General features: G+C 44.4%; 1 protein-coding gene across 1 annotated transcript in view; it reads right to left on the bottom strand.

The window, feature by feature from the left end:
• Positions 1-15,209, bottom strand: part of KIAA1614 (KIAA1614 ortholog) — a 45,249-nt gene that overhangs the window by 15,024 nt on the left and 15,016 nt on the right. The window contains exons 4-7 of the mRNA XM_031936984.1: positions 14,801-14,950; positions 10,481-12,051; positions 5,427-5,583; positions 4,825-5,098 (exon numbers count right to left, since the gene is read on the bottom strand). Coding sequence (XP_031792844.1) covers positions 4,825-5,098; positions 5,427-5,583; positions 10,481-12,051; positions 14,801-14,950 — 2,152 coding nt within the window. The remainder of the gene's footprint in view (positions 1-4,824; positions 5,099-5,426; positions 5,584-10,480; positions 12,052-14,800; positions 14,951-15,209) is intronic.

Here is a 15,209-nt window from a genome sequence, read left to right as displayed (position 1 = left end):
ATATCTAAAATATAAATTCTTCTGTTTGACATTGAGAACCCTCCATAATCTGACTCCAGACTTTTTAGGTCAGTCACACAACGGATACTCCTCTTTCCCCATAGGCAGTCCGGCCAAAATGGCCTTTTACATACGTACAGACTTTCTTTTTTGTATTTGCATCCCTAAAACCATATAAGGTGCCATTTCCTTCGAGAGAACTTTCTAGGTTCCCTTAATTGCTCCTGTTCCTCTTCCTTCTCCTCCTAATAATTGTGCATTTCCTGTATTTATGTATCTGTGAACATCACATATCTTTACAAAAAGGTAAACTTTTTAAGGGCAAGGACTCTTTCTCTTTTGTACTTACATGCTCCAAAGTAGCATAATCCCTGATACATGGTAGACGCCTAAAAATGCTTATTCATGGATTGCCATCATTTTTCACCAAGTCTGCTGTGTTTGAAACCGTGGAGTTACTTTTTTTTTATTCTTTGGCCATTCAGTAAACATTTATTAAGCACCTACTATATACCAGGCACTGTGCTAACCATAGGTAATAAGAATACAAATAAAAAGAAAGGTAGTTTCTGTTGTCAGGTTGCTTATACAATCTAATAGGATGGGGAGAGGGAATAAGATATAAAGGGAAGCTGCCAGAGAAGGGGAAATGGAGGTAAAAAAATTACTAGGGATGGGATGTGATGGAGAAATCCAAAGAAGTCCAAAAGGAATGTGACTGGTGGGAAATTGGGAGAAATCTCTTGGGCTCCCTTCTTAGATCGAGGTCCTGGAGCTCATGGCGTGATCCTCAAGTCTGAGTCTAATCTAAGGGGCAGAGAAAACTAATGAGAGATGTGAAAACCAAAGCTGATTCAATCTTGCAGGAGAATGAGATTCTCCAATGATGAGGTTCCTGGGGAAGGAAGGTGTGAAGGAGGAGCCCCAAAGCAGCAAAGGGGCTTTCTTCCTCCTTATGGGCCATATCTAATCAGCTCCGAATACTCTCAATTTCATCCCTTCAACCTTCTTCCTCTCTTCCAGCTGGGCAACCCTGGGCCCAACCTTGTTCAACTGAAGTTGGAATAAGTGTTAGAAAAAGACCCTTGTCTGAAGCAGCAAGAAATGGCAGGGACCCCAGGGTGGAAGCTAAAGGAGGAGCCCCCTAACTGGGAAAGGAAAGTGAACATGGACAGACTGGACGAGAATGATCATTTTAAATCTGTTACAAGGAGTTACATAATAATAAGAAGTTGACTACATACCTAAGAGTAATTCAGAGGAGTACTGGTAAATGCATAACAGCCAGATTACTGGGGAATATTGTATATCCATGACACATATTAATTTTAATCTGTATTATTAGGATTTTCTCTATGGCTTTCTTAAATCTAGACAATCAACAAAACAAAAATCAAGTCCTGACTTGTAGCATTTGCTGATTTTCAAGTTATAAATCAATGCTCACATGGAAACTTTAACAATGGGCTTCAATCTAATTCAGCTGGCTCTAGCACTCCTCAATCTGGCCCGCTTCCCTGTTTCTGTTTATGGCACCACCATTTTGCCAGCCATTCTGGCTCATAGTCAGGTAATCATCTTTGATTCTTGATCTCTCCTCTCACTATATCCCACCTCAATCCAATCACAAGATTATAGTTCTGGAGCTAGAAGAGACTTCAGAGATCATAGGATGAGAGGATCTCAGATAGAAGAGAGCTCAGAGGTCATCCAACCCAGCCAGCCTCATTTTACAGACACAGAAAGAGTTTAAGTCCAAGCCTCCTGAAATATATTCAGAAGAATTGAACATGTTTAACCTGTATTAGATAACTTGCTATCTAGATAAGGGGAAGAGAGGGAGAAAAATTTGGAACACAAGTGTGAATGTTGAAAACTATCTTTGCATATATTTTGAAAATAAAAAAGCTATTATTAAAAAAAAAAATCTAAGTTCCCTGACTCCAAATTTCCATTGTAAAAAGACATTTGGACTCTGGAAATAGGACTCATGTGTCCTCAAGGGACACTATAGAAGGGAGACCATCAGAAGAAGGAAGAAAAGCCATCAATCCTAAAGATTTTGAGGGATCATCTCCTGATTCCCCAAGGGCTGATGACAGGTAGTTACCCAAGAAGAACCATGGACAACACAGCTTGGATTACTAGTTGGGTCCCAACTCTTCCATATATTCACTTCATAGAAACACAAGATTAAAAAGCCAAGAATCTTTGAAACAGCAGAACTTCACCTCCAGAGTTGTGTCATAAATTCCTCTAAGGTGGGCAGCCTGCCCCCTCTTTCCATCTTCTTCAGCCCCTCCAATGCCCTCCTAAGTCCTGCTCCTGCCCTGCCTCCTCTTAGCTGCGTTTCTGGCCTCCAGTTCTACTTAGATTCCAAACAAATCCTCCTCCCCCATTCCTGTTCCCCCACCCTTTTACTATGGCACCATTCCCTTGAAGCACCTCTATGGTACAAACTCAGCTTATCTCCCAGGAACAGGGTTTAGGTATGCACTGTATAAATTTGACTCCAAAATGAAGGCCAGACCCTCAAGGAAAATGGTGTCAGTGATAGTGCTGACAGATGCTGGCAAACACAGGTGCCAGCAGAGAGGGTACACAAACAGACACAGAACATTTCCTTCTTCCTCCCTCCCCACTGCCTGGCCATTGTCTCCACCCCATCTCCTTCCCGGATTAATTTTCCCTTTGTTCTACTCTTTATGTTTTCCTGACACTGTTTTTTATTTTTTGCTCAATATCTCATCCAGAAAGAGGAGGTAGAAATCACAAGTTCAAATCTCACCCTGATGTTTACTACCTGTGTGAGCTATAAACACCTTGATATCCTCATCTATAAAATGAGGGGATGAGAGCGGATGGTCTCTGAGTCACTCACAGCTTTAGCTTCTTGATGGAACCCAAGCCCTCCTTTTTACAAATGAGGAAACTGAGGTCCAAGAAAGGGAGGAAGTGAGACGATGAATGATTGTCCAGGAGTGGAGGTTGAGCAGAAATGATCCAATCAAAGAAGTTAGGGAAAAGAAGGGTGTATCAAACAGTATCAAGTGATGCAGAGATATCTGTGAAAGAATAATTAATCCAAACCAGCAGCTAATCAATCACTGCTAACCACTAAAGTTTGGGTCAAAGACTGAGGTCTGAAGCCAGAGGTAGAGAAGTGAGTGGGAGATCAGGAAATGGAAACGACAGGTGGAGAAAACAGCTCTAGGTGATGGCAGGATCAAGGGGAAATTTTTGACAGGCAGATGAAATCCAACCACGCTTGCAGACATCATGGAGGGAGGCAGTAGGTTATAAAAAATGAAAGCGGAGAAAAGGGTATTAAACGGGATAGAGGTCCCTGGAGGACACAGGATGGGATAGAATCAGAGCAACAAGGAGAGTGACTCAGCAAGAAGGGCAATCTCTTCCTGGGAGGACGGAGGACAAAGAGAGGAAGGGGAATCACATAGAAGGGTTTGGGGATGTGGATAGGAAATGTGGCAGATGCACTCAATTTTCAATGACTGTAAGACATTATTCCCTTCACTGAGAAAGAAGGGCTACACAATTTGTAGGATGTTTGAGAAAGGAAGGGAAAGCCCAGAATAACTGTTGTAGAGAGTGTGGCAAAGACTCACTCAGGAAAAAGAGAAGGATTTCTCTGCAGCAGGAAGGGCTGTGAGACCCCAGGAAAGTCTGTGAGTCTGCCTTGTGCTTACCAGGGACTGTGCTAAATACTGGAGAATATAAAGGAGGTCAAAGGACAGCCCTTGGCTGCCATGAGCTCATAAGCTAATAAAGAGATAATAAGCAAACAAATATGTACAAACTAAATACAAGGTGGCCAATGTCACTGGGCCAAAGAGTGAGGGGAGGGGAGGTATATACCTTACTCTTGGAAAGGCAGTAGAGGGCTAGGTTATGAAGTCACTTAATTTTTCTCTGCTTCAGTTTTCTCATCTATAAAATGGGGATAATAATAGCATCTAAATCAAAGGATTGTTGTGAAGGTTGGATGAGATAACATATGTAAAGTGTTTTTTCTTATTTTAAAGCATCATATAAATGCAAAATGATAGCAATTTGTATTTTATAAAGCAATTTTTTAAAAGCAATTTCTCAATGACCCTGTGAAAGTAGTGTAAATATGATTCTTCTCATTTTAACAGATGATGAAACTGAAGCAAAACTGGAGTCAAGGAGACCTGAAATGAAATCTGGCCTCATATATTCACCAGTTATGTAATCCTGGGTAAGTCATTTAGTCCATGTTAGGAAGTTATGGCAAAACATTCCGGCATCCAGCATCCAGAATAACCTGCCCATGGCCAGACAGCTAATGAAAGATAAAGTCAAACTTGGATCTCTTCTGTTTAAATTCAGGACTTTGGGCGCTGCATCACGAGGGAGAAGCTTCCCTTTTTTAAAGAGGAAAAGTTTGGGCCATGGTCCACTTCACCCTATGTTCAAGGGGACCCACTGGCATCTCAAGGGTGTGCTGGATCATAAGAGCACAGAGCTGGAAAAGGACTTTGGAAGGCATCGAGTCCAACCCAAATCCTCATTTTATAGACAAGGAAACTGAAACCCATTACAGCTAATAAAAATATCTAAGGAGGATTTGAACTCAGATCTCCCTGACTCAAGACCCAGCTCTCTTTGGTTGTGTCAGCATAGATAGGTCCGTTTCTTTGCCATGGTCAGTGTCCCAGGCCAGCTTCCCAGAATACCCACTTTCTAACAGCAAGAAGCCCCGGGGCCAAATCTAAGATCACAGCAACCACAAAAAGAAGGGGCTGAACCTTCCAGAGGGGATGATGGCTCCTTGGGACTCACCAGCTGGAGGGACTGCAGAGAAGGTGCTTTCTTCATCTTGGAGCTAGGGGCTTGGTGGGTTTCATTCTGCTGGCCCTGGTCAGAGGCTGCAGGAGGAATCTGCTCCATGCTGTAGCATCGGAATTTGCCCAGTTTTTGGCGAGTGGTTTGGCCCAAGAGAGAGAAGAATTTCTTCAGGCCAAGTGCTGAAGAGATACTGCTTCCTTTCTTGCTGCCACCGGCTGGAATGGTCATCGAGGGGATGCTGGGGCCTGAAGAGGACCCTGGTGATGCTCTGAAATATGTTGGTCAGCTGGTGAGAAAATACTACAAAAGGCAACTTAAACCTGGTCTGGAGTAAGACTCTGAAGCAGAGAGAAACTTTATCAAACTTTTATCTTGACACTATTAAAAATTAGTGAGGATCTGTTCAAAAAGTCTTTATTATAAATATTTAAAATAAAATAGAATTTTTAAAAAAGCTAATTTTGAATATGTAGACCCTTTGAAAGGATTTCAGAGACCCCCCAGGATTCTCAAGGCAATTCAGGAAGCCCCAAGATAATCCCCACCGTGGGACTGTCTGTGCAGTTAGACAGGAAAACCCTCCTTCAGTCACTCACCGTTTTGAGATTGTTTTTTCTGAGCTGGGCTTTATCCTCTGGAGCTTGTCCTCCATCTCCTTGCTCGACTGGGGTTGCTCTGTTGCCAATGAGACCGTAAGGCCTGTGGAGCTGAGGCTGCTGGTCACAGCTGACTCAGAAAGACCCAAGAATCCACCTGCAACAATCATAGAGACATCAGGCAGGTCCCAGCATCCATATCTGGTATGTTTCAAGTCCTCAAAAAGACAAATTTTTTTTTTTTACTAAAAACAAGTGGAAAATTAGGAAATACAGTATACATAGTTTAATAAACTTCAAGCAGAATAGTGGTGGTTTTAGCAAGTGAAGCCATGTAGTTGGTATGGTGACGAGACCGGGATGGATAAATTGGTTTAATTATATTTAAAAAGGGTTACTTTCTCTTAAAAAAATTAATTTTTATGACCAAAAGTCAATCATGATCATCCCTATGTCACAGAGACACAAAGAAGAAGAGAGAAAGAATCTGAGTTATTTGGGAAAAATGGTACTATATGCAAATGATGCTCAAATACCCCAGTGGGTCTGGATCTTGAGAGTTTTACTCAAGCCTTCTCATCTGGTGATTCGTGTCCATGCTTTTCCATGCATTCTCCACAGAGGTCCCACCCTGGAGGCCTTCCTCTAGGCTTTGCTATGTTTTCTGGATATCAGTGACTTCCTAGGACATTCCATCTGTTATCCCTTAATCTTGCCTACTACTTGCCCCTACACAAGAAAGAGATCATCTAAGAAATGTATGATTAGAAGAGACAGGGTAGTTACCCCTGAAAATATGGATCAGCCCACTTGGATTCACCATGACTTTTCCCATTGTCCCTTGTTTCACCCATTACCCTAATGCTCCTGTGACTGTATCATTCCAAGATTAAAACTACTAGGAAAAATACCTGGGAGAACATTTGTCTTTGAATAATAGGTCTTTGTGCCAAGGAGCAGTTTGAGATCATTAAAAATACTACACAGTTTTCCAAATGTGATCCAGTCTGCTCTCTTCCTCCTATTCCATTTTGGATGTGCTTCATTGACCATATGTGTGATGTCCCCACTGTGGTGGTAGAAAGTTGCATGGTCGTAGACCTAACTGAAAAAGACTTTAGTCATTTAGTCAAACTCTATATTTTACAGATGAGGAAACTGAAGTCCACAGGGGCTAAGCAGCTGTGCCCAAAGTCACACTGATGGAAAAGGCAAAGCCAGGATTTTTATCTAGATCCTTAGACTCACCACAATGCCTCAGAAAAACCTGGGCTTGAATCTCCAACACTTAACTAGCAAATCATGTAACCCTTTGAACCTCAGTTTCCTCATCTGGAAAATGAGAGCAACAATACCCATAATATCTACCTCGTAAATATTTTTAACATAATATTTTATTTTTTCCAATTACATGCAGAGAAAAATTTTAACATTTATTTTTAATAAGATTTTGAACCCTAAATTTGTCTCCTCTATTTTCCCTCCCTTCTGTCTAACATAATAAGGAATTTGACTTTTATATAAGTATAATCATGTAAAATAGATATTAGTCATGTTGTGAAAGAAGAAAGAACAAAAAGAAAAACTATCAAAAAGTAAAGAGAAAATAGTGTGTTTCGATCTGCATTCAGACTCCATAGTTTTTTTTTGTTTTGTTTTGTTTTGTTTTTTCTGGAAGCAGATAACATTTTTTATCATGAGTCTTTTGGAATTGTCTTGGATCGTTAAATTTTGGATTGTTAAATTTTCAGTCAGCATTTACAACTCAGAAATCAACAAGTGCTACAAATCAGGGTTTAATGTAGTGTTTGTTATTTGTTTGAACTTAAGAAAATAATAGGAAAATGTTAATAATATTGGTTCAACTTGAAAATGTGTCAACCTTATTCTCCCCTAACCCCAAAAGAGCTGATTGTTAAATATTTACTATTATACAATCCACGTTTCTTCTCCAATATTTATCATTTTCCTTTTCTGTCATATTAATCAATATGATAGGTGTGAGGTGGTATCTTGAAATCTCACAATCTTGTTGTAAGGCTCACTTTACAAACCTTAAATAACTAAATAATAGCTATTATTCTTATTACTATTAATTTAACAGATTAATCAGTTTTGATTTGTTCCATTTCTTGTATTTAACTTGTTGGGCAGAATGCAGAAAATCTTCTGCCAAATTTTACCTATTCTCTCCTCATGTTTTCACCAGGAAAACCCTCAATATATATATATATACATATAGATTATTCTTATAAAGACTCTATAAAAACTTGAAAGGAGACATTTCCCCCCAGGCAATGGTGAATGAAAAAAATAATTTATTTGGACCCCTACTCTGTTCCAATCAATACTGATCAATTTAAGAGAATCATATCAAAATTCTGTACATAAGCTCCCAGAGCTGTGAGCTGCAGATTCTAAGTGTACTTGCTTAACTATAGGAAGTTAACTAAAAGTCCTCCACCCTTGTCTTGCCTTGTGATGGTGACCAAGCCCAGTGCGGCAGAGATCACAACTACATGGAAAGTCCCCCAAAATAGCTTTATACATCTGGACCAATCGCTTGTCCAATAGGAACAGGCGACAACTTTATGACCACTTAGGTCACTGACTGTGTTAGCTTGTATCATTTTCTTCTGCCCAAATGAAGGAGAAGCCTGTCCATTTTATGTGGAGATATTCCTTACTTTACTCAGCTTGTGATCCTGCTGACATATTATTTTGTTTATTTAATGGAATTATTCTGTATTTGGTATAGCTATTCTGGAATGATTGTACATCTTGCCCTATAAAAATTGGGCTTATAAAAAAATAAAAAAAAAATTTAATATAAAAATGGAAGGAGACGGCATCTCAGATCATGAGGGAGATCCGAGATCCACTTATTAGAGGAGACTGTGACCCTTTAATAAAGTGCCATTGGCTCAGACTTCTGCCTCAGCCTGTCTTATCGTAGGTGGGATAATTTTAATCTCCACATGATGATAAAGGTCTATATCTTTGTCTTATTCATTTTTCACTTTTCACTGTTCACAATTCACTTAAATAGAGCATATTGTCATTGCTGAAATTGTCCAAAGCATCTCCCTATCTTTAAATGTTCTGTCTTGGTGTGAAATTATAATGTAATTATAATAAAAAAATTTTGCAAAAAATTCAATACTGAGATAATATATAAATTGAATTTTGCGACAAAAAAGAAAGAATTTTTGATGTGCAGGAAGTAGTTTAAACAGAATATTGGCTTTGGGCGTTGATGGTGGGGCATAATGCCTTCTTCCTGATGGGTCCTAGGAAGGGGTTTTACTTTCATAGCTGACTCTTCTACAAAGACTGGAAAATGATCATTTCAGATTGCTCACTTCCCTCTGTTCTGAAAAAGGTCCAGAGATCTTTGGTTGATAAAGTACTTCAGAACATCATTAGCTGAATGATCCAGCAGAATACAAGCTTTTAGAGTAATGCTTTTCATTTCTGACTTTATATGTCCAGCACCTACCACAGTGCTTTGTGAACAGTAGACACTTAATAAATGCTTGTTTATTAAATTTAAGATATTAACCGTACTACAGGATCATCATAGCTCTAGATCAGAAGGTCTCTTTAAGGGCATGCAGTTCAACTCTTTCCCCTTCATTTGACAGTTGAGAAAACTTGTTGAATTAGATTTAGAAAGGGGGATAGAACATAGCACAACTGTGCTTTTTTTTTCCTTGTCAAAAGTGAATGAGTGGATTGTATAATAGTAAATATTTAACAATCAGCTCTTTGGGGGTTAGGGGAGAATAAGGTTGATGCATTTTCAAGTTGAACCAATATTATTAACATTTTCCTATTATTTTCTTAAGTTCAAACAAATAACAAACACTACATTAAACCCTGATTTGTAGCACTTGTGGATTTCTGAGTTGTAAATGCTGACTGAAAATTTAACAATCAGCTCTCCTGGGCATGTTGGAGCCAGCTTCCTTCAGCAAAGGAGACTGATTTAATAATAAGTGATTCCAACAACCACAAAACTCAGGGTCTTTGCAGATGCCTCAGTTTCCCCAGCAGGAACCAGGAGTTCTCTTTCTCCACTAATCTGCCGCACCTAATATCAGGTAGCTGTCCAGAGGCAGGCTCAGGTCACTGGGGGCCACACTCTGTGTTCTGCCTCCCTTCCCTCTAGGACACCTTCCGCTTGCCTCTGAGGGGCCTGAGAAGCCGTCCCAGCTAAAACTCCGAGACAACGGAAAGAGAAGAGCAATGCGGAGATTCTAGCTCCAGAAGTTGTAAATAAAACTCAGTAATTCTCCAGACTTTTGGAGCTATGATTCTTTATCCTTTGGGCACCGAGACATAGGCAATGTGTACGTATACATATATGTACAATGTCCTGTATAATAGGAAGAGCCCAGGACCAAGGTGGACTTCTCATTCTGGCTGCCAGGAGAGGAAGCCCTTAATCAATTAAATGATAATAAATTAAGTTAATTTAAATAAAAATAGTCATGTACAATGTGTATATATACATATATGTACAATGTCATATATAACAATCATTCTGACTGCCAGGAGTGGAAGCCCTTAATTAATTAAATAATAATAAATTGATTAGAAAGTGAATTAAATGATCTCTAATTCTAAAAAAAGATCCAGCTCAAGACCTGGGAGGGCCCTTCAAGAGCATCTAATTTAACTCCCTCCCCTTTGACAGGTGAGGAAACGGAGACCTAGATTAATTAGTTACAAGATCAAAGAGTTTGGAAAAGACCTCAGAGTTCCTCTGGTCATCACAAGTCCCCTATGTTACAGATGAGTAAACTGAGGCCCATAGCTATGAAGTGACAAGTCACAGAAGCAGAACTGGGATTAGAACTCAGACCCATGACTGCAAGTTTAGTGCTTTATTTCACACACTAGGTATTTTTTTAAAAAAGGAAGTTATTTAAGACTAAATTAATTTTAAATTTAAATTAAATTAAAACTATTTTGGTTCAATATTTTTTTGAAGAATTTTGAGTGAAATCCCCACCCTTGGAGTGACATCCGTGCCCAGAACTCCCTCCTACCGTCTCTGCTTTTCTCTGGGGAGGGCTCGGACTCCGGCCGGGCTGGGCCCTTCTCCTTCCGATCCCTCGGGCTGTCTTGCGGCTCCCCGGACCCGGTGCTGGTACATGGGACCAGCAGGAGCTCCTTGATCTTGGGGGGCCCGGGCGGGATTCCTTCTCGAGGCTCGTCCCCCGCCGCTGCCCCGTCCTCTCTCGGGGAGAGCTGCTGAGCCCCGGCCGGGCTCCTCTGGCCGTCTGGCCCAAGGTTCCGGGCCAGCACAGCCTTTCTGTGAGGTGCGGGTGAGGAGGCTTTTTTCGCAGCAGGAGGAGTAGGGACCCACGTTCCTGGCTTGAAGGGTTGAGCGGCCTTCTTGGCTTGCTGGGGAGAGCCACGACCGGGTCTCCTTGTTGGGCTGCCGTGACTGGGGGGCTGGGAGGCTGCCGTACTTTTGAGGGGCTCTTGGCTCCCTGAAATCTGGGCTTCCACTGCTGGCACAGACAGCGCCAGCTGCTGGCAAGGGGCCATGGCATTCAGTGCCCCACAGGGCACCTGGGTATCTCCTGGGGGGGCCCACCCACAGTTCTGTCTGGCAGTGACTAGGGGGGGCCGCACTTCTTTGGAAAGGCTTTTGGCCTCGGGAACAGGGAACAGGGGCCCATGGTCTTCTTTGGGCAGGGAGGAGCCCTCGGGGGCACTTCGAGGCTCCTGGACCCTGCCTCCTGCCTCCGCTTTCTCTGGGTGGGGTTCTCTGCCCTGTCTCTGAGGGCCTGTGGCCCTGCGGCCCCTTGGGGGGCCACTCCCCCGGGCTCTGCCCCTGCTCCTGCGGTAAGGGGTCCCAGCCTCCTCGCTGTCCGTCCTGCAGCTGTCAGAGGTGTCGGTGCTGTCCAGAGCAGAGTCCGCCTCATCGGGGAAGGAGACGCACCCGATGTAAGTCTCTCGGATGTGCTCCGTGTGGAGGCGCTGCCGGGACGGGAGGATCCAGACCGGGGAGACCAGGCCCCGGGCAGCAGAGGGCTCTGGCTGGGAATCCCCCTGCCCCTTTCTCCCGCACCGGGCATCCTCCCTGTCCCGACTGTGGCTCCTGCCCAGGGGCATCTTCCTCTCCACAGGAAACAGCTCCGGGTCTCGAGGCACCCCCTGAAGGTAGGAGCCACACGCATGGCACGTGCCCTCAACGGTCAGCTCGGCCATCTTCCCAGGGAGGCTCCTCTTGCCCAGCCCCCCCGCGCTTCCTTTGCTTGGTGATCCCCAGGAGGCCTCATCCCCCGGAGCCTCTCGGGCCTGGAAGTCACCATTGATGTAGTTGGAAAGGTCAGGCTTGGAGACCAGGGGTCCCTGACCCAGGGCCCGGAGCACTGAGTCCAGAGCTCTCCTTGGAGGCTGCTGCGACCTCTCCCGATACCGGACCTCAGCATCTTGGGCAGACTCATCTTCAAAGCGGACTCTGGAGGGTGAAGGCCCTCGCTTCCTCCTCTGGCCACAGCTGGACTCTCCGCTGGAAGAGTCACTTAGGCTCCCCCCATAAGGAGCATCTCCATCTTGGGAGGCGAGGGTCAGCCTGGGATTCTGGCCCACCCCACATCCAGCGTCCCTGGATTAGAGACAAAACAAAGAAGAGATGAGGGTCACAGGGAAGGGTATGGAGAAAACTTGGGGGAGATCCTCAGGACCACAAGCTCGCTCCCCCAAAGTGGGGCTTCATTCCACAAAGGGACTAAGTGACTTCATACCAAACCCCAGAGGGACCCAAAACTGGATAAGACGGAGGTCATTCTGGCTCAAATTGGCTTAATCTGAAATGTCATGACATTGATCATAGGATAAATAAACATATAAAGCCAGAAGGGACTTTACAGCTCATCCCTTCCAGGGCTGCTGAAGCTTTTTTCCACTCGCAGCCCCTTTCTGCCCAAGAAATTTTTCCAGCGACCCCGTCTCGAATCTGATCCGAGGTGTTTCTGGCAGTGTTTGTGCACGTGCAATGCAAAGTGTGCGTGCTGTACTGCCAAGTATGCCAAGAACTGCCAAAAAACTCTCAGATGCATTGTGAGTTTGATTTAAATTAATTTTTAGCCGTTGCTTTCAGAAACCTTTTACTGTTGCCACAGTTTTCACACCCCTCACATTCAGTTACTTGACCCCAGAGGGGATCTTGACCCAAGTTTAAGAAGCTTTGATTTAGTCTGTAGTTGAGGAAACTGTGGCGTGGAGAGACAAAATTGCTTGCCCAAGATGACATGTTAATTCAGTGACAGTCAGAATTTGAATCCAGCCCTTGAGGGAGGCTCCAGTGGCTCCCGCCGTTATCAATAGGATCAAGTACATACTCCTTAGTTTGGCATTTAAGATCCTCCATAATTTGCCTCCAATCTCTTGTCCAGCCTTAGCCCCAGGATACAGGCTCTCTGTTCCATCTAGGATAACGTGTATACTACTGAACTTGCCACACATATTCCTATTTCCTCTCTTATTCTCACAACATCCTCCTCTTCATCCAGCCTTCCTCTATCCGATTCTGCTGAAAAAAGCTGGAGATGGAGTCATTAGGACATTTCTTTCATATTCTGCATCTGGATGATTGCCCAGAAATGGAAATGAAAGACAACTTGTGTATTTATGCCGATGCCTATGTGTGCGCTTGTTAGAAAAGGGTGCAAAAATACATGTCAATGTATAGTGTGTGTGTTTGGTGGGGGCGCATCTGACTGTGTGCAGAAAGTGTCTGATTCAATTCAATTCAATTCAGCAAACGTTAGACGTCTGTCATGTGCACTGGAACTATTACTAGTTGTTCACATTACTAGAATACTTGGGGTTCACAAAGCACTTTCGGACCTATGAGACTGGTAAATCAAGGATTGTTATCTCCATTTTACAGATGGGGAAATTGGGGTTCAAAGAGACAGTGAAGTCCTTGGTTGTCAACAAGAGCCTGTGTGAATTTACACGGCTGCCTGAGACCATCATATCTGGTATGTCTGGCTATTCCGATGACGGTCTGACCCCATTATCCATTATTTTATATTATATTGATATATGTAGCTGTTGTATCTTCCCCAAAAGAACAACAATTTAACCCAACACATTTAGTATGTTTGAGGAGCAGCGTGGGAAATCTAGGATAAATACAAGCACTCGTGCCCTAACAGGGAAAACAGAGCAAGTGAACAAGGGCAGGAGCTATGAGCCAAAGCCCAGGAGCATCCCTAGAAGGATAAAAGAAGGGTCAAGGAGCTAACCTTGCATTTGGCTGAGAGCACCAAGGAAAGCTTCATTCCAAGGGGGCCTTTGACATTCAAGGAGTGGGATTAAAAAGGAGGGATGTCTCTGAGATCCTCAAATAAAAAGAGGGCATCTCCCCTTCCGTCTCCATTCCAGGATGGAGAGAGAAAGAGTTCTCCGGCTGCCCCTAAACACCATCTTGAACCATACCCAGGATCTTGGTTAATTTAACAAAACAAAATCTGAGACTGCTCTTCAGGAAAAATAAGCAGATCTCTCTGGTCAGCCAAGTCAACAAATTAACAAATGCTCTTAAATTTACTTCCTAAGAACCAGACACTGAACTAAATAAGCCCTGAGCCTGTCCTGAAGGAGGGGAAAGGGTCAACTTAGATTCTGGGACATCCAAGGGCCGAGGATTTCAGCAAAGGGCAGGCTTGTTTTCCACCTTCTCTGGTCCTGGATCTAATGGAAGAAGGAAAAGGGCTGGATATTGCAGGTGTTTGGTCAATCCTTGTCAAGTGTGGCTCAGCATCCCTGATGATTTCATGAAACGTCCCAGGGAAGAACTGAGAGTGTGGGCCTTTTGGGGAAAATCCCTCAAGCCGGGAATTCTCTAACTGTTGGCTATTCCCTCTGAGACTGCCTGAAAGGAGAGAAGCCCAGCCCTCAATGAGAGGACGGTTCAGACCCTGGCCTGGACAACCTGGGCAAGCCACTTAATCCTGGTTCCTACCCTGTGCAATGAAGGGACTCGCCTGGAAGGGCTTTCCATCTCCAAATGGAGGGCCCTTGCAATGGGAGAAAAAACCATAGTCAGTCTCATTCAGGTTGGGAGTCGCGTCCTCTCCGGGTCCTGGTTGTGGACGCTAGTGTTGGGAAAGGATCCCGTATTATTCTCTGGGAGCATGGGCCATCAGGGAGGGTTCGCCGGGACAGCAAAGGGGCTTCCAGCGAGGGCGGGCTGTGAAGAGGGGGGCGCAAGGACGCCACAGGCCGGTTTCCAGGTGTAGATGAGGCACAATGAGAGGCAGAGAGCCCAGAGAAGGCAGCCGCCCGGCGCCCGGCCCCTCCCCGCACTCCCGAGGGCCAGCGCCGGCCCCTGCGTCCCCACTCACCTGCCGGGGAGCCGCACGGCCACGGCCGGAACGATGTCATGGCTGGCCCGGAGAGGGCTGGTCCTGGCCTTCATTCGGGCCTGCTGGAGGAGCCGCTGGGCCTGCTCATTCCGGGGGCTCAGCAGCAGCTCCTGGCTGGGAACAAAGGCCCTGGAGGAGGCAGCGAGCCGCGGGAGGGGCCGGGAGGGATTAGAGGAAAATAACAAGGATTAGAAGTGGTTTAACAATGACAAGGTCCTGGCTGGGCGCAGGTCCCGCGGGTTTCCCAAGCTGCTGTGCTCCTGGGAGCCCTCACTAGAGGGCACACGGCGCCTGAGGAACTGGGAACACTCAGGAAGGGAAGGGGACATCGGCCGGTGGGCGACCCTGGGCTCCTTGCAGCCGGTGCACTGGGGAGCCTGGTGACTGT

The sequence above is a fragment of the Sarcophilus harrisii genome, chromosome 4 (assembly GCF_902635505.1).
Source record: "Sarcophilus harrisii chromosome 4, mSarHar1.11, whole genome shotgun sequence".
Lineage (NCBI taxonomy): Eukaryota > Metazoa > Chordata > Mammalia > Dasyuromorphia > Dasyuridae > Sarcophilus > Sarcophilus harrisii.
Note: the sequence above shows the minus strand (reverse complement) of the source record. Positions and strands in the feature narration are given on the sequence as shown.